Source organism: Mastigoproctus giganteus, chromosome 1, assembly GCF_048544385.1.
Source record: "Mastigoproctus giganteus isolate SK-2022 chromosome 1, ASM4854438v1, whole genome shotgun sequence".
Taxonomy (NCBI): Eukaryota; Metazoa; Arthropoda; class Arachnida; order Uropygi; family Thelyphonidae; genus Mastigoproctus; species Mastigoproctus giganteus.
This window is the reverse complement of record NC_143575.1, coordinates 37,018,757-37,037,645: the sequence shown is the minus strand read 5'-3', so window position 1 is coordinate 37,037,645 and position 18,889 is coordinate 37,018,757. Positions and strand designations below refer to the sequence as shown.

Genomic DNA, 18,889 nt, shown 5'->3' with positions numbered 1-18,889 from the left:
CTCCTCAACAATTCATGTTGAGGGAAATGGACCATAATCTGCCACGCTGGTCCAGTGCAGGTTGGCAGATCGACCATATTCAGCAGTCAGTTGCTTGAACCCCGGTCTACTCAAAGAGCGTGTGCTACTGCATTCCCGCTCCTGCCCACTCGGCTATACTGGTTGTCATCAAATGAAGACAAGAATATCAAAAATATAGAGACCCTGACATATGAGACGTATAATTTGAATACAATAAGTATTCAAATAATATGTACAGAAAGTAGAAGTGGGTGAGGAGGAGGGTTACGGCCTTGGTGCCTATAGACATGGGTTGTGAGTGTTGAACCATCTAGTGTGATAAACTCTAGGAAAGAAAAACTGGAGTAGAGATATTATAGTTGCAAAATCACTGTAATGAGTATAACAAACAAGTATCAACACTAAACCAGATGTCCTATTGTGCAGTATTTAAAAAAAATTTTCAGATACTGACTGCAACTTGTGTTTGGTCACTTGCTCTGGATTTACTTAATGACTGGTTTCTATACCAACATATTAGGGATGAAACAAGAAAAAGCTATACAGTAAACTCTCGATTTAATGGGCTAATAGGGGGAAGGGGTGTCTGTTAATGCTGAAAGTCCATTAAATCGAATGTAACTGGGGGGGGATTTTTTTTCTGTAGCCCACATAATCAGTCTTTCCTGGTCCTCCTGCCGATCTCATAATTCAAGTTGCCCATCTTTGGACCCTTTCAAGCTCAATGTCTTTTTTTCAGATGAAATCTCCATACTTGAATACAGTATTCCAAATGTGGTCTTATGATTGACTTATACAGTGGAATTATGACCTCCCTATCTCTACAGGATAATATCTGATAAATCATTGATACGACACCACGGGCTTTCATGGCTGCCTGTTCAGAAAACTTCATATCTGCCCGTATTGTTAACTCCCAGATCCCTTTTCTCCCCCACTGTTTTCAATCAAACCCAAACAAGTGTATAATTTATTTGAAGGTTGCTATTCCCCATATGTAAGACCTTGCATTCAGCAGCATTAAAATATAGCAACCACTTTTCTGACCATCTTTGAAATCTTGGCAATGATCATTAATGACGCTGCTAATCTTTATGCCATGTACAAATTTTGTCAATGTCATTTATAAAAATGAGAAACTACAGTGGCCCAAGGACTGATACTTGAGGGACCCCACTCCTGATGTTACACCAATCTGAAGAACATCCATTAATCACAACCCTCTGCCTTCTGTCCTGCAGCAACCCAACAATCCATCTTAGAATCTTAGCAGTAACCCCAACCTGTTTCAAGTTTATATAGCAGCATCTCATAAGAGAAAGAGACAAATGCTTTGCTAAAATCCAAATAAACTAGGTCAAAATTGTTCCCTACATCTAATTCATGAGTAACTGTGTCAAAATAGCCTACTAAGATAAACATGGTTTTCCCTTAACAAACCCACATTGTGTGTGCCCTTCAGAATGCCATATCTATCTAAATGTTCCTGGATTGCACTCTTAATCATTACCTCTAAGATTTTTCCTACCACTGATGTCAGACTAATTGGTCTGTAATTACCAGCTTCACTCTTAAAACGGCTTTTATGTATTGGCGATACATTGGCACTTCTCCAATCCAAAGGAATATCATTCCCCCCACCACAGATTCCAAAAATTCCCTCATAATTAATCTCAATGATTCAATATATCACATTCCCTTGTGCTGTCCCTCAAAATTACAGGGTAAAAGTAAAGTAAGTAAAGTGCAGCCATTATCAACCCACTGCAGGATGGAAGCCTCCTCAACAATTCATGCTGAGGGAAATGGACCATAATCTGCCACGCTGGTCCAGTGCGGGTTGGCAGATCGACCGTATTCAGCAGTCAGGGGCTTGAACCCCGGTCTACTCAAAGAGCGTGTGTTACTGCACGCCCGCTCCTGCCCACTCGGCTACGGTGGCCGTCTATACCATTAACTCCGGGAGTATTACTTGCCTATATGCTCAAAAGTTTTTCCGATAAACAGTCATCTGTAATTACGACATCACTAATTTCATGTGGCTCAGCCTCACTTGCATAGCCTCTTCTCAGCAAGAAGGGGCTTTCATCAGTAAAGACTGATGCAAAGTACCTATTCAATTCAACCACTACATCAGCTGGGTTATCTAACACTTTCCCACACCCAGTGCACAAGGATCTGATTAGCTTTCTTCTTCATTGTACTCAACTATATGAAAAATTCCTTGCCTCCATTCTTTGCTCCCTTAGATAATGCTTTCTCATATGCAGCCTTTGCCTCCCTGACCTTATTTGTGGTGCTATTACAGATCAACTTGTACCTGTTGTAGGCTTCAGTACTTTTCATCACTCTGTAACTGTCCCACGCTATCTTTTTCTGCTCTATTTGACCAGCCAGCTCCACATTGATCCATTTCAGCATTCTCCTCCTGTAATATTTTCTTAAAAAGGTATGTATGCATTCATAGCATCTTTGATTTTTGCTTTAATAATATTCCATAATTCAAATGTATTCATCATCCCACAGCAATTTGCCCAATTCACAGATGGCACATAGCACCTTAAACTGTCAATGTCACTTCTACTGAAGTTAAAACCCATGTCTTTACCTTTAACTATTACATTTTCCTTCATCTTTCAAATGACAATTGCATGATCACTTCTTGACAATGGTTCCTGTACTTGAAGCCCAGTGGTGTCATCTGATTCGTTAGTAATTATGAGGTGAAAAATATTCTCACCCCTATTACTTCATTTAACACTCTGGTACAAATAAATAATGTATTGTCCTCAGTATTTGGCAACATTACTATAGCCACATAATATTGCCACATTCTTATATTTAATTTTAAGTGTAAAAAACTATAAATATATAATTTAATTCTGGTAACAAAAAATTAAATTCTATTTCAAAAATTGTATCAGTGCTACTAAGCTGTTGTACAGAACTTGAGGGCCACAACCTTGTGAGAATGAATGCAGTTCATTCTCTCACCTTCAGCATTTTATCTTTTTTTTTTTTGGCTTATAGCCCAAAAAAAAGTTGGATGCTGCTGAACTAAGGTACTGTTCAGGTCTTACTTAAATGGTTGTCATATGAGACTAGTGATAGAAATGAAAAGTACATGAAATAATTATAAATTATCAGGGGACACAGAAACCAATAGTAAGTATAAACTAAGGGCAAGGAGAAAGCCACATAAGGCAGATTAATGGAAGACTAGCTAAGAATGAAAAGAAAAGTAATAAAATTCTTTGCTTATATATACAATGGCAAAAACACTAGAAGGAAAGGGGTGAACCACATACGCTCACTGGATATGAATGGCATAACTACCAATGATTCTGTTCAGGTTACTAACAAACTGAATAAATATTTTGTATCTATATTCACACATGAAGATTTTAGAAAGGAGAATACCAGAAGTATACCTAATTCTAACCTGGATTTAAATGATTTTATGATATTCTGGATTCCAAACAAGTGAAAATGAAGTAGAAGAAAGGACTGCAATAGAAACATTCCCTTTTCACAAACATTCACTGATCTGGAAATTACTGATGCTGTCCTAATGTGACAGTGAAGGGTAGTGATAACAGCAAAGTGTGGTGCATCATAGCCTTAGTTGCTAATGCACCAATAAAACCAAACGACCAACCAACAGCAAAGTGCCATTTCATGGGAATAGAAAAAGTGACCATGGCCAAGATTACTTCCTGTTGTGATGATCTGATTAACATTATGGAGAAAATAACATTTATTACTGAGGAGGAAATAATGTAGCCATATACACTAAAAGACAAATATGTGAAAGAACAGTGTAAACAAAGTAATCAGACAAAACTGCAAGATGTTTTTAAGAAAAGACCCATTTGCATTATCCTCTCCTTTACTCCCTGCAGTATCAGTAATCATGAACTATATTTCTCTGTTGATCAGCAAATTCTATACCACAAATAAAATTTTATTATTGTATAAGGGGTGCCTGACCTTCCTTATCACCATATGTGATAAGGAAGGCCAGGCATTTTGCTGCATCAGCACATACTTTTGCAGTTCCTTCATAAATAAACATGTTATTAGTTGATTTTTTTTTTTTTTTGCAAGTATTTAAATATTTAACATATTCCTTGTTGTTGTTGGGTTTAACGACACATAGGCTACCTGGACCATATTGTGTCTTCTAATGGTGAATATGAAATAACTATATTTTATGATATATTTCTATCCGGTTTAAGAAAGTAAATAGTTCTTTTTTATTAGGATCATCTCCCAGAATCTGCAATAAATTTATTGATAACTGTGTTTTAGCAATTGATTTAAAAGTATCTAAGCGGATGTTCTGAAAGTGGGAACAGTCCACTAACAAATGGCGAATGGTCAGTTGTACTTGATATGATGTATATTGTGGAGCGCTGTCATTAGTTAATAGATATAGGTGAGTGAGATGAGTATGCCCAATCCTGAGCCTTCCTAAAATTGTTTCTTCTCGTCTGCTTTTCTAGAAGCTGGAGGGCCACAGCTTTGGTTCTGGATTGAGCTGATGATGGGAAAATGGTCACTGTGGAATGGATCATTCAACACCAACCATTCCATACTTGGAAACAGAGATGCTGAACATATAGATAAGTCTATGGCAGATGTTGTACCTGTAGGTAATTGAACATAAGTTGGAGAGCCAGTGTTTAATACAGTCAGATTATGGTTATCTAGGAATGTTTCAATTAATTTGCCTCTCTTATCCATAGCGGAGGATCCCCACAATGGATGGTGACCGTTGAAATCATCGAGTAAACAGACAGGAGGTGGCAGTTGTGTTAAAAGGTTGTCAAGTTCAGTCTGGGAACAAGGATAATTATGTGGTATGTAAACAGATGCAAGGGTTAATGATATTCCCATTGCTAACCTAACTGCTACAACTTCTAGGGAAATTTCTAGTTGGAGATGTCTTGATGGTATGGTAATTTTGACAAGAATACCTACCCCTCCACGAGAAGAAGAGTCAGAATCCCTGTCTCACCTAAACATAGTATAGGTTTTGAATTTGAGTGAAACTTTTGGTGATAAAAATGTTTCCTGTAAGCATACTCCTAATGCGTTAGTTTGAATGAGTAATCATTCAGGTCATCTATATTACTGCGTAATCCTCTGCAGTTCCATTGTAGGAATTTGTTCATTGCATGGGTTTATTTGAGGAAGATTGATCTGACTGTTTTTTCTGAGGTTTCTGTCTGCTTAGTTTTGATTTTTCATTTCTGGGAAAGGTTGGGCGTCCTGTGTCTATGGTATCATTGGCATGTAATTCTAGTACTGTCTTCATCTTCTGACTGAACCTCCATTTCCATGTTGCTATAGCGTGGTTTCATTGTCTTTGATTTTCAACACTAACAGATTTTGTTCTTTCGGGCAAGGTTGATATGGCATCAGTTGGGATACTGATTGGCATGCTGCTGGTTTCATTAACTGTAGATTTTTTATTGCATGTTAGCATAGTTTTGGCCCAGGTGGCAAATGAAATGTTTGGTTCTATGGAGACATCTGTTTGAGTTGAAATTGACCGGCTGTTTTTAGTGACTGATGTGTATGATCGGCTAGGTATGGTTAACAGTATTTGCTTCCTTGCTTCAGGGTATGTGACTTTATGCTCCACCTTATATTTCTGGATTTGTTTGCCTGTTTTCCAAAGGTCACATGCTTTAGAAAAGGTAGGATGGCTTCCTTTACAGTTAGAGCAAGTAGGAGTGGCAGCTATACAGTCTCCTTGGGAATGCTCCTTAGAGCCACAAATAGGACACAGCATCGCCTCGACATGCCGTCTGAGAATTGCCATACTTCTGGCACTTGAAGCAGCGAATGGGATTTGGGATGTAGGGCCGAATCTTGCAGTTTAAATAACCTGCTTTAACAGAAGATGGAAGAGTGAGTACTAAATGTCAAAATGATGGACCTGGTTGGCACCAGGTTGCCATCTTTTTTGGTCATTATTCTCCGCACACGAGTCACTTTTTGTTCCCTGAATTCTTGTATTATCTCTTCTTCTGACACAGATAGCAAGTCCCATTCGCTGATAATGCCTCTAGAGGTGTTAAGAGTGTTATGGAGTGTAACTGACGCTGGAATACTGTTAAATGATGTTAATTTTAACAGCTTCTCCGAGTGAGTTGTCTTAGAAGTTTCAATTAGAAGGTCTCCAGACTGGAGACACTTAACCATTTTAGGAGATCCACAAACCGATTCTAAACATTTCTGTATAAGAAAAGGCGATAGTTTGCCAACAGGTTGCATGGATAATGAGTGCATTATAAGAAATGCTGGCACGTCATTATTCTGATTTTCCATCCTTAGTCGCTTCGGACGATTGGAGTCATGGTCGTTGTCAGGAATTTTTGATCTCGAACTCGAGGGCTCTAACAGTGGATAGTTACTTATATCCATGTCGGCTCCGAGGGTTTGTCTTTACTACCCAGGTTACCGGCCCCGCCACGGGGAGGCAGGAGTAATGCCACGAGGTGACCAAGCGGCTATTAGTTGTATTAATAATAAAGAAAATGAAACAGAAAGGTTTCTTTCCTTTCTGAGCCTTTGCCTACTTCTTGTAGAACGAAAGAGCTACTTAAATATAAAATGACGAAAACAGTATTCGGAAATAAACAGAATATATACAATGGCAAAAACTCTTTAGATAGCTCGCTTTGAGAAACACACTGAGATCGGTTGGCCATGGAACGCTTGGCACCCGGGACCAACACATTCCTTGCATTTACATAAGATTCCTGTCATGTAAATACTTGCCCTATTGCTTTGGAATTGTGTATGGGTCAAGATTCAGAGACTGGTACCCTTCCAGAATGCTAGCAATACGGGCATGATTGACAGGTTCTGACCCCGCCCAGTGTCATGTGATCTACTGAACATTTCGAAACATCTGGCAAAGTGTGCAAAGCAGCGTGTGTCACCTGTGCCATGTACCTCCTGGAACTGGAAACACGAGGCACAGTAAGCACACAGTTCGGTAGTGTTTGGAATGGTTTGGTAAGGCTGACTGGTGATTAGGAAAAATATAAAAAGGAAACTGTGTTTATTGTTCTCGAGTAAATAATAATTCCAGGGGTGTGGAGGCTGGAGACCCCACAGAAATGTGGGTCTGGGTGCAGTAGCCTCCAGGAAAAAAAATAATAAAAAATTAATTAATTAATAAAAGTGACTTAGCTCTGTGATTGGCTGATTAAGATTATATCATTCCCAGGCTCACATGGCACCGGTGGTCAGCACGTGGTGAAATTCACTATTCACTTTGTGGTAATTGCTTCATTTGTGCAGGTGTCCTGTTGCTTGTTGCCGTGAAATCTCCTTTGTCCCAGGTATTTTCCTTGTATTTTTTATTATTTTTTTTTTTTGTTTATTTATTTTTTTTTTTGGCCATTCCCTGACCTTTCCCCATCCTCCGTATTTGGTGGGCACGGGCTCGAACCCCGGTCCAATCAAGAAGCATGTGCTACGCACTGCTGCTCCTGCCCACCTGGCTATGGAGGCGCCTGTGCGGAAGTGTGCCAGACAGAAAGTGGTATGATAGGAGGAGTGAATGTTATTGTTGAGATAGGTGAGAGCAAGTCTGATAAAAGGAGTATAATAGAGGTAAAAGAGTGAATGGGAAATGGGTGTTTGGTGGGGTTTAACGGGGTACAGGAAAGTGTTTTTTCCGGGTCATTGAAAATAGGAGTAAAGATGTTCCCTAAGACTTTTATATGGCCCGATACCATCATAGTATCGGACTGCTGGAAGTCTTATATCTGTCTGGAAGACGAAGGGTTTAAACATCTCTGTAAACCACTCAATTCATTTCAGCGACCTGGAAACAGGGGCAAACACTAACACAATCGAGGGGACATGGAACATCATTAAACGACAACTATCATTAAGCAAAGTCAATGATCAATTAGATTCCTACCTCGGAGAGTACATGTGGCGAAGGAAACATTCCGGCAGCAGTGATCTTATCCTGTGTCGTGCATGCTCAGTCAAGTCTGAAATGCTCATCAGAATATGTGGACTGGCAGATACGGAGTGTCGTGCATGCTCCACGACAATTCACAGCACAGACTGGCAGATAGAGTGAGTGTTGCACATGCTCAGCAAGTCAGAACTGCCCGTCAGAATATGATTCACAACAGGTTGGAGTTGGCGGTGACTTACAGGCTGAACGTGACTCACAACACTAAAGTGCAGGATTACCAGATTTTTTGCCTGTCTTCTGTTTTTGGCATCCCGGATGAGAGGCCCTGCTATCCCATGCCTTAATCCAGCACTGCGGGCTAAGATCAATCGAAAGGGATACCCGCTTATAAATATTAATCCAAAAGAATTTTGCGAGAAGAGCGGAATTACTGAAAGGTTTCATATGAATTACGATGTTCTAATACCTGTAATGTTTAAATAAAACATTAGGCGATTTCCAATTTCTCAATTCACGTAGAAGAATGAAGATTATTACGAAACACAAACGTTGCTAAGTCCAATCAGCAAAAATCCACATCGTGGCGTCATGTTAAGCACAGCAAACCGAAGGACAACCCCAGGTGAACCCAATAATCCTTAATTCGATCCTAAATTGACATTTACGTTATCCCGAAGCACAAAGTTACTAGATATTCACAAGGGGGGAAAAAAAAAAAAAAAAAGAATTTTGCAGAAAAACAACTGACTTCCAAAGTAAAGTCAATACATACCAATTCATAAAAGTTACCCATATTCTCAAATATATATTTTCACCACAACAGCTTCTTTCAACTTTCAAAAACAACACTTACTTGCTCTTTTTCAGACGCAACCATATTAATAGTCTTCATGACAAATCAAAATCATTAGGCGCCCCCTACTTCAAAAGATTAAGTGACAGGTTTGCTATTGAGAGTATCAATAAAAAATAGGGTTGCTCAATTAATATGATACAATAAATAATAATAATATTATTATTATGTTTTTATTATTTTTTTTATTAATCATAGGGTGCAAGGAAGCCAGATGCTTATGCTGCACCAGTCAAAAATAAATAAAAATAAATAAAAAATTCCCGTGTTACCCTCAGAGAAAGAGGGGTAGTCAGAAGTAGAAGGGAATCACGAAGAAAGCAAGGAAGCTAAGAATGATAAAATCCATCTCAGAACCCTGGGTTTGCCAAGCCCATATTCACCAGATATGATCCCCTGGGGTACGACTGTTGGAATAAATTTACTTTTAGTGGAAGTTGATATATTGAATAAATTTATAGAAGTTTTATAAGCTTGCATCTTTACACCATTTCATTACTATTATTTCTCCTTGATGCGGTCGCAGTTACGAATACTGGTACTAACGGCACAGGGTAGTTGTTATGTCCGGTGTTACTGTTGGTTGAGTAACTCTCTGACTATCCTACAAGTGTTGAAGATTGCAACATTCTGGAGTTCTTTGTAGGTGTTCTGTGGGAGGCCTATTGCTGTTAGGCTCTTATGTAGAGCCCTTGGTACCATACCTTGGTACCTTAGTGGTTGACAAAATGATCAGGATGGTCGTTACTCTTTTGCCTTTGCCACATCTCTTTGCCTCCTGTTTTACGTCTATGTACTTCCTCATATTTTTCTCTTGGGTTTTCTGGAAGATGCCAGTGTTAGGCACCACTATGCCAATCAGATAGGTAGCTTTTCCTTCTTGTGGCCAAGGATTATGTTCAGTCTGTCGTGTGGGATTGTCTTGCTCGTTATTATTGCGCGGTCCCAGCACAGCTTGTACTTCTGTACTGCTTTTACTTCTATGTACTTCCTGATCTTTTCATCTTGGGTTTTCTGAAAGTTGCCAGTGTTAGGCACCAGTATGCCGATCAGATAGGTAGCTTTTCCTTCTTGTGACCAAGGATTATATCCAGTCTCTTGTGTTGGATTGTCTTGTTCGTTATTATTGCGCAGTCCCAGTACAGCTTGTGGATTGGGGTCTCTAGTATGGCCTGTGGTTCTTACTTGTAATAAGGTACATTTCCCTTAATCAACTGGTATTTCCTCGGCTTCTCGCTATCTTGTGGTGTATTAGCTTGACTACCTGGTCGTGTCTACGAGTATACTTCGTGTGGGTGTTCATCCTGCATCCTGCATTGATGTGTTGGTTACTAATATTTTTAATTATTATTTTTTTTTCTCCTTTATGGGTTTTTTTCTGCTTTTGATGGGTTCTGGTACAAAGAGCATGGAGTGGGTGGTTGTGTCTGGTTACTATTATTATTGTATTTATTACTGATTGAAATGGTGAGTATGGGCTTGGCACACCCAGGGTCCTGAGCTGGATATCAGCATTCATCTTTTCCTTGGTGATTGACTTGTACCTCTCTCTCTCTCTCTCTCTCTCTCTCTCTCTCTCTCTCTCTCAGGGTAACTCATCAGTCTTTTTTTTGTTGGCTGGTGCAGAATAAGCCTAAAACTTCCTTGCACCATACGGCTAATAGTAATAATGATAATAATAACAACAACCACCCTGTGTACATGGTAGCGATACCTGTCACGAGGTGGAATCCCCAATCAGGGAGAAATAATATAATAATAATAAAGGGCGCGATGGCCCAGTGGTTAAAACACTGGGCTACCAGCCTGATGGACCCGAGTTCGAATAGCGGAAGCGAACTTGCAGATTGTGGCGCCATCCGGCATCACTCCCGAGAACTACGACTGGACATAAGTCAAAGCTAAACAGGTCCACTTCCACAGATGGATGAAGTCGCAGAGAAATATTAATCATTCTGCATCGAGTGTTGGCCAGGATAAAGTCACTCGCATTCAGAACTTAGACAGAAGGCTCTGTTCGAAAAATCTGAGACGGTCTCCCAAGGAAGACGGTGGAGCAAGGGGCGCTGTCCTCCCGTATGGTTACCACAAGAGAAGGGCAATACCATCCAGCCCCACCAACTGGAAGTTCTTCCTGCACAACTGCACTAGTGACTACCCAGGGAGAAAACGCCAAAGCATGAAGTGGAGTGTAGAAATGAATACGTACATCATGCAAGCATACTACGAAATAATCAAGCTTGAGACCGATATGGCAACTTACAACAGAATATTGCAAGGTCACCGAACAGCGAATAGCGGACCAGAGAAGGACCATCGTCACGAAGAATCTGATAGCTCCTGCAATCTTGGAAAAAATCAAGCAGGACATGAGCGATCAACTAAAAAGGAGAAAGAGCAGGAAGAAATACAACCCACAGCAACAGAAGTGGAAAGAGACAAGGTCATAATATCTAGAACAGAGGACTAGTGGAATAAGGCCCTAACAGAATTCGAGGGAATGGACCGCACAAATATCACGTGATACCGAAGCAGAAGCCGAATAGAACCTTGCGGTGAGTCACAGACCACCTCATTCGGCACGTAATAACGCATAACCTCCACAGCAATGGTGCAACACTGGAGGCCGTCCACACAGCCGTGTATTGTGCTACAGTAGCAGCCACGAGAATTAATGGAAGAACAACGGGAAACCAGCAGTAAAAGAACCGAAAAGAGAAGGAACCGCCAGTGTTCTTGGGAAAGAAGACTTCAGCAGAAGATAGAAGAATTCAGAGTCAAGATAGGCCAATTGACCCAGTACCAACGGGGTAATATGAGTAAGAAATTAATTGAAAAAGTGAAGATTCATCCTCAAGAGCGACAGCGTCCACAGTTCAAGGTTCAGTGTGTTGAGGGTAAAACGGTACCAGGGATTTCTCCTGCATGGTCCGATGTCTATAGGCTATCTACCAAGTTTGCAGTTAATAAGTTAAATTTGACAGCGTCCGCAGCAAACATGAGACAAAAAACCAGAGAATACTTGGACACATTGAAGCAGAACCTCCTTGCACTCAGCAAGAGACTACGCCGATACAAAGACAGCTCCCAGAGGTAAATAAACAACCGAATCTTCGATGAGGACCAAAGAGGCTTCTACAGGAGCCTCAGAGAAGACGGGAAAGAAGGGAACTGCAACTGCCCACCCGAGCAGAAGGCAATTGAGGAGTTCTGGGGAAACATATGGAACAGGGAAGTAAGAGACACGGCAGAGCCCCCTGGATAGAACCAGAACGCAAGAAAACAAAGGACCTACAAGAAATGAGAGGGTGGGAGATTCGGGAAGAAGAAGTAAAACAGACGATCAAGAACTCTCACAACTGCGAAATCCAGGAATAGATAACGGCCACAAGAACTGGTACAAGAAGCTCACTTGCACACACAAGCACCTCGCAGAGCAGTCAGTTCACCCGAATGATAAGGCACCCGGAGACAATCCAGAAGTTTTTCACTCAAGGAATCACATATCTGACGGCTAAAGATGAAGATACAAGAAACCCGGCGAAATACAGGCCGATCACCTACCTCCCAACAGTGTACAAGATCCTGATCAGCTGCATAACCAGGGAGATATCAGACCACTTGGAGGGCTAGAACATAATGGCCAAACAGCAGAAAGGATGCAAGCGGCTGAGCAAAGAATGCAAGGAGCATAATTGCTCCTTGCATCTTGCACCATGGTTAATACCATAGATGCCGCGGTTATGGAGCAAGCCTACAAGAAGCGCCGCAACATGTGCACAGCCTACATCGATTACTGCAAGGCCTTCGACTCAGTGCCTCATAGCTGCCTAATAGAGGCACTGAACATCTACAAAGTCAATCCTATAGTGACAAACTTCCTAGGAGAAACGATGGCAAAATTGAGTACCACCATTAAGGTCGAAAACATCAGAACCAGGCCGATGCCCTGAGCCCATTGTGGTTCTGTCTAGCACTTAATCTGCAATCCACCATGCTCAACAGTAGTAAGTATGGATATCACCTCAAAAAAGGAAGGAAGAACCTGTACACCCTCACCCACCTGATGTTCATGAATGACATCAAGCCCTAGAACCGAGAAGGAACCGAGAAGCACCTCTAGCAACTACTGCAGTTAACCGAAGAATTCAGCAATGATATTAGGATGGAATTGGTCTAAAAAAATGCAAGACCCACGATTGCACCAGGGAAAATTAGTCAACCGAAACTACCGGCTGCAGACTGGTAAAGAGATCGAAGCCATGGCAGAGGGAGAGGCTACAAATAGTTGGATGCAGGCTCAGCAGTTGCAGCATAGAGAAATTAAGGCCTGCCTGACCGAAAAATATCATCAGAGACTCAGAAGCCTGCTGAAAGTAAAGCTAAACGGAGGGAACACAGTTAAAGCCGTAAACATCTATGCAGTCCCAGTGCTAACATACTCCTTCGGGATCATAGATTGGGCTAACACCGAGCTGAAGGATATCATGAGGAAGACAAGGACAGTGATGACCAGGAGTCGCCAAAACCACCAGAAATCTACCGTGAAAAGACTGACAATTTCCCGGAAAGAAGGAGGAAGGGGGCCTGATAGACCTCATTGAGTAACAGAAGACAGCGATAGTTAACCTGAAGGATTACTTTAAGAAACACAGAGCAGCACTCCATAAGGAAGATGGACAAACGGTAACCCCACTAAACCTAAGCGAGGAGTCCCCCCAACCAGGAAGCACAAACGAAGCTAGAAAGATGGGCAAAGAAGATACTCCATGGCAGACACTTCAATGATCTCCATCAAGTTCACACAGATAAAATTACTTCCAATGCATGGCTCACAAGCGGGACTCCCCTCCCCGCGACTGAAGGATTCATGGTTGTAATCCAAGACTAGGTAATCACCCCCAGAAACTATAGAAAATACATCGCCAAGGAGCCCGGATTGTCCGATGACACATGTCGACGATGCCACCTGACCTCAGAAACGATCCAACACATCACCACTGGGTGCAAGGTGATTACTCAGACTGAGTACACTCATAGACACGACCAGGTAGCCAGGATAATACATCAGAGGCTAGCAAGGAAATACCAGTTAATCGAAGAAAGTGTACCGAACTACAAGTATAGAGTACCCCAACCCGGACTGGGACCGCGCCATAATAACGGATAGGACAATCTCGCACAACAGACCGGATATAACCCTTGTGGACAAGAAGGAAAAGACTACCGATATGATTGACATAGCGGTACCGAACACTGGCAACCTGCAGAAAACCCATGGGGAAAAAATCAGGAAGTACGCGAACCGAACCTAAGACAGGAGATCAAAGAGTGTGGCATATGCAACAAGTAACGGCCATCCCGATCATCGTGTCAACCACAGGTATGGTGCCAAAGTCCCCAACATAACAGCAATAGGTCTTCCAGCAGAAACATACAAGGAACACCAGAAAGTCGCAATTCTGAACACCTGTAGAACAGTCAGAGAGTTCCTCGACCAACAGTAACAGCAGAGATAACAACAACCACCCTGTCTACTTGATAGCAATACCCGTCACGTGGTGGAACCCCGAATCAGGAAGAAATAGTATTACGGATATACCTCAAAGAAGGAAGGAAGAACCTGTTCACCCTCACCCACCTGATCTACATGGATGACATGAAGCTCTACGCGGGAACCGAGAAGCACCTCCAGATCACCGAAGAATTCAGCAATGATATTAGGATGGAATTTGGTCTAGACAAATGCAAGACCCAGAAAATTAGTCAAGCGAAATTAACAGCTGCGGATTGGTAAAGAGATCGAAGCCATGACAGAGGGAGAGGCCTACAAATAGTTGGGAATGATGCAGGTTCAGCAGTTACAGCACAAAGAAATTAAGGCCTACCTGACCGAAAAACCATCAGAGGCTCAGAAACCTGCTGAAAGCAAAGCTGAAGGGGAAATCTCCTTAAGAAATCCACGAGGAGATGACTGCTATGTATAAGGATGAAGCCCCATCCTGTGGTATTGTAAAGCATTGGCATAGACAGTTTAGGTGTGGTTGAACATCAGTAGAATCAGAGCACATTCCAGGTCGTCTCCGTTCAGCCATTGATGACAGCACGATCAGAAAAGTGGAGTCGTTAATCACGGAAGATCGTCGGATATGTCTGTGCGAATTGTCCCAGGTGTAGATTAGCGTGGGCTCTGTTGAAACAGTCCTTCATGACATACTCCATTTACAGAAATTTAGAGCAAGATGGATTCCCCGATTATCGACTGGTTTCCAGAAGTCTGATCAACAGTAGAAATCACAAGCGTTGTTAGCGTGTGCCAAAAAAATGCATATCTGGGTGCGAGCTTAGCCTGTGCAGTCATTGCTCCTTAAAGCTCTTCAAACAGAGAAGTTTTTCCTGATTTATTTTCTGCTTTATTAGTTTAAATTGTCATATTAACTTATTTTCTAGAGTAGCTTTATATTCCTAGTTACGATACTTAGTTTAAAGTTTAACTTAGACAGAGATTTCGTAGATATTACTTAGTATCGGTAACGGTATCAAATCCACGTGTCACAAATTGAACGAGAGGTCTTTTAACCAAATTTAGTCGATTTATTAACCAATTGTTATATCAATTTATCTTCTATAAGTAGATTATAGACTTAGTCAGGATCCTTAGTTTATTCTAAATTGAGATAGCGAGATTTCGAAGCTAATCAATACTTACGAGTCCGTAGAAATACCGTTCGTGATTTCCCGCCATTTTTACACGATAGCATAAGCTTAGTGTAGTATACTGCATAATATAATATTGTCAATTAATCAGTAAATCTATTAATCTTGATAAATTTTATTGTCAATTATATTGTATTTTTAACTCTATAAATATATATAACGACTTAATCGTAACAAATAATTAATACATAACTATAGTGGTACACGTGATACGGAAGTTGTATAAAGGGAACACTAGATACCGAAAAAAAAAAAAAAATATATATATATATATAACATAACTGTTTTGGGATATAACTTAAGGATTTAATTTTTGTTTTAAATTTTATTGAATTAAATTGGAATCATGACTCTGACCAGAGCAGCAAAGCAAAAGGCTCAAGCTAATGGGAGTGCTGTGGTTCAGGGGAGAACTGAGGGGGACAGTTGCCCTCTGAATCACAGTCTATTAAAATGCACTGTTTGCTTGATGTTTGCGGAGCAGTCGGGTACGGGACATGATACTGCCAAGGGGGATGTCTTTGTGTGTGCACGATGTAAGGAGTGCAAGGAAATCAGGCAACAACTCAGCGTTGTTATGGGCCTTTATGAGACTTGAAGGACAGGGTGGATGCCCTCTAAGGAAATAAATTGAGGGGCCCATCAAGCTCTCCGCTGCCCACATCAACGCCAGAGCTTGCACTTGGTCATCAGGCAACACAGGGGCAGCCCCCTAGGCAGAATGCGCTGGTCCCACAGGAACTAGTAGTTGTTGGTGACTCTATTGTCAGGGAAACGGGGAACATGCTTTGTAAAAAGGATAGGTGGAATAGGAATAGGGTATGTCTGCCAGGGGCAAAGGTTGATGACGTTGTAGAGCGGATATCATCTTTTAAGGGCACAAAAGGTGATATAGTTGTACACGTTGGCACTAATGATATTAAGAGTAGGAGACCGGCGGAATTACTTAGCAAGTACAGGTCACTCTTGAAAAAAAGCCGTGAATTAGGGTTGAACTTGAAAGTGTCTGCAATTCTGCCCAGACACGATAGGAGGGAGTATATGATGTGAGCCTTGTCGATCAATTCGGCCCTGGAAAGATTGTGCAAGGCTCAAGGGGTAGAATTTTTTTCAGCCTGGACTGCACTTGTTAACAGGAGAGATTGCTTCTACAGGGATGGGATACACTTAAATAGAAAGGGTGCAAGAATTTTTGCTGATGCTGTCGAGGCAGTGTTAGGCGGGTCGGAAAACTGCTAGTTGGGGGGGATACAAGGACTAATAGATTAACAGTAGCCACTGGCAGAGGTGGAAGTGATTCTTGCACTGCTTCTATTCAAATGAGCAGAAGTCTGAAAAACAAGATGCAGGATATTTCAGAGACTGCTGGTAGTCATTGCGTTACAAGTAAACACATGGGTTGTGTTAGGATAGCTAAGAATAGAAACAGGTGCATGTATACCTGCGTGTACACCAGTGCTAGGAGTTTGGTAAATAAATTTGATGAATTTGAGGTATTGCTCAAAACATCAAAGGCAGATATTGTTGGGATATCAGAGACGTGGTGTCACACAGATATAAGTAATGCGGAACTGGAATTTGGGGAATACAATGTATATAGAAAGGATAGACAGGACAGGAGGGGAGGAGGGGTTATGTTATTAATTAAGAAACACATAAAGTCAAAGGAAGTGAAGCCAGTTGACATCGATGGACAGGGCAGTGTCGAGTCAGTTTGGTGTGACATAAGCATAGGGAAATCAAAATTGAGAGTAGGAGTGTGCTATAGGCCTAACGACTCTGATGAGTATAATAATATATTGTACAGGGAAATAGAGTGGGCCAGTAAATCAGAGAGTCTTATAATGGGGGATTTTAATTTCCCAGATATTGACTGGAATTTGTGGGTTGGTCACTCGCACACTAGCAAGGCTTTTGTGGATTTATTGGATGATTGTTTTCTACATCAGCATGTTCGTGAGGCAACAAGAGGGAGCAATACTCTTGATCTGATTATCAGTAGTGATTCTTCATGCATTAAGAACCTGCAGATAAATGAACCACTAGGTGGCAGTGATCACAGTGTGTTGAAGTGGGATTTACTCAAGGAGGTAACTACCATCAGAGGTAAAGGGAAGGGTTTTTGTTTTCGTAAAGGCGACTATGATGGTCTGAGACAGTATTTAAATTCTATACAGTGGGACCAACTGATGATGTTACCAACAGCAAACTCAAAATGGGAAGCATTCAAGGAACTAATCTTGGTGGCTACCAGGCTTTACATACCAACTAAGAAATATTGTTAAAGGTTTAGGCCTAAATGGTTGTCAGATGGACTAATGAGACATGTGGCAGAGAAGAAAAATGCATGGGATACATACAAATTAATGGGTGACATGGAAGCCTATGATAGATATAAGTTGGTCTGTAACCAAGTCACAAAGGAGATTAGGCAGGCAAAGGCAGACTACGAAAAATCCTTGGCAAAGGATGCAAAGAAAAACAGAAAGGAGTTCTTTACATACTTGAACTCGAGAAGGAAAGGGATGAATCAGATTGGTCCACTGGATATTGATGGTTCAACAGTTGAGGATCCTGCTCAAGTGGCTAACAATCTAAACGAGTATTTTGCATCTACATTCACGCATGAGGAGTTATTCAGGAAGGAGAATGATGTAGGTAAAGTAAACATTGGCAGTGAGCTGGATGATTTTGTAATAACTGAGAGGAAAGTGGAGGAGAGATTGTTGAGGATAAACATAAAAAAGGCACCTGGGGTGGATGGGATCTATCCAGTTATATTAAAGGAGGCAGCAAAGGAAGTATGCAAACCCCTAGCCATAATTATGAGAGCTTCTTTGGACTCAGGGGAGGTACCCATAGACTGGAGATATGCAAATGTAACCCCAATTCACAAAGGAGGATCAAAGGCTGACACAAGTAATTATAGACCTGTTAGTTTAACTTCTGTTCCAGGTAAATTAATGGAGGCACTGGTTAAAGAAGCACTGCAGGATCATCTAGACAAGAATTCAGTTATAGCTCAGACGCAGCATGGTTTTGTTAAGGGCAGGTCTTGCCTGAACAATTTGATTGGATACTATGATGTAGTCACAAAAGAACTGGATGCAGGGAATAACTTTGATATTATATATTTGGATCTTAGAAAGGCTTTTGATACTGTTGCACATGGAAGACTGCTGCACAAATTGGAGCAGTGTGGCACTGGAGGCAAATTGCTGCTATGGATAAGGGGATGGTTGAGTGGCAGAAGACAGAGAGTGGTAATCAATGGACACTGCTCAACGTGGACTAATGTTATTAGTGGAGTTCCTCAGGGTTCAGTGTTGGGTCCGTTGTTGTTT

The 18,889-nt window shown here is 41.2% G+C and overlaps 1 protein-coding gene across 1 annotated transcript in view; it reads right to left on the bottom strand.

Moving 5' to 3' along the window:
* LOC150090709 (26S proteasome regulatory subunit 8) overlaps nt 1–8,913 on the bottom strand; it is a 122,879-nt gene extending 113,966 nt beyond the window's left edge. Inside the window, exon 1 of the mRNA XM_090372340.1 lies at nt 8,829–8,913. Coding sequence (XP_090228466.1) covers nt 8,829–8,867 — 39 coding nt within the window. The 5' untranslated portion in view covers nt 8,868–8,913. The remainder of the gene's footprint in view (nt 1–8,828) is intronic.
* Between the last annotated feature and the right edge of the window lie 9,976 nt (nt 8,914–18,889).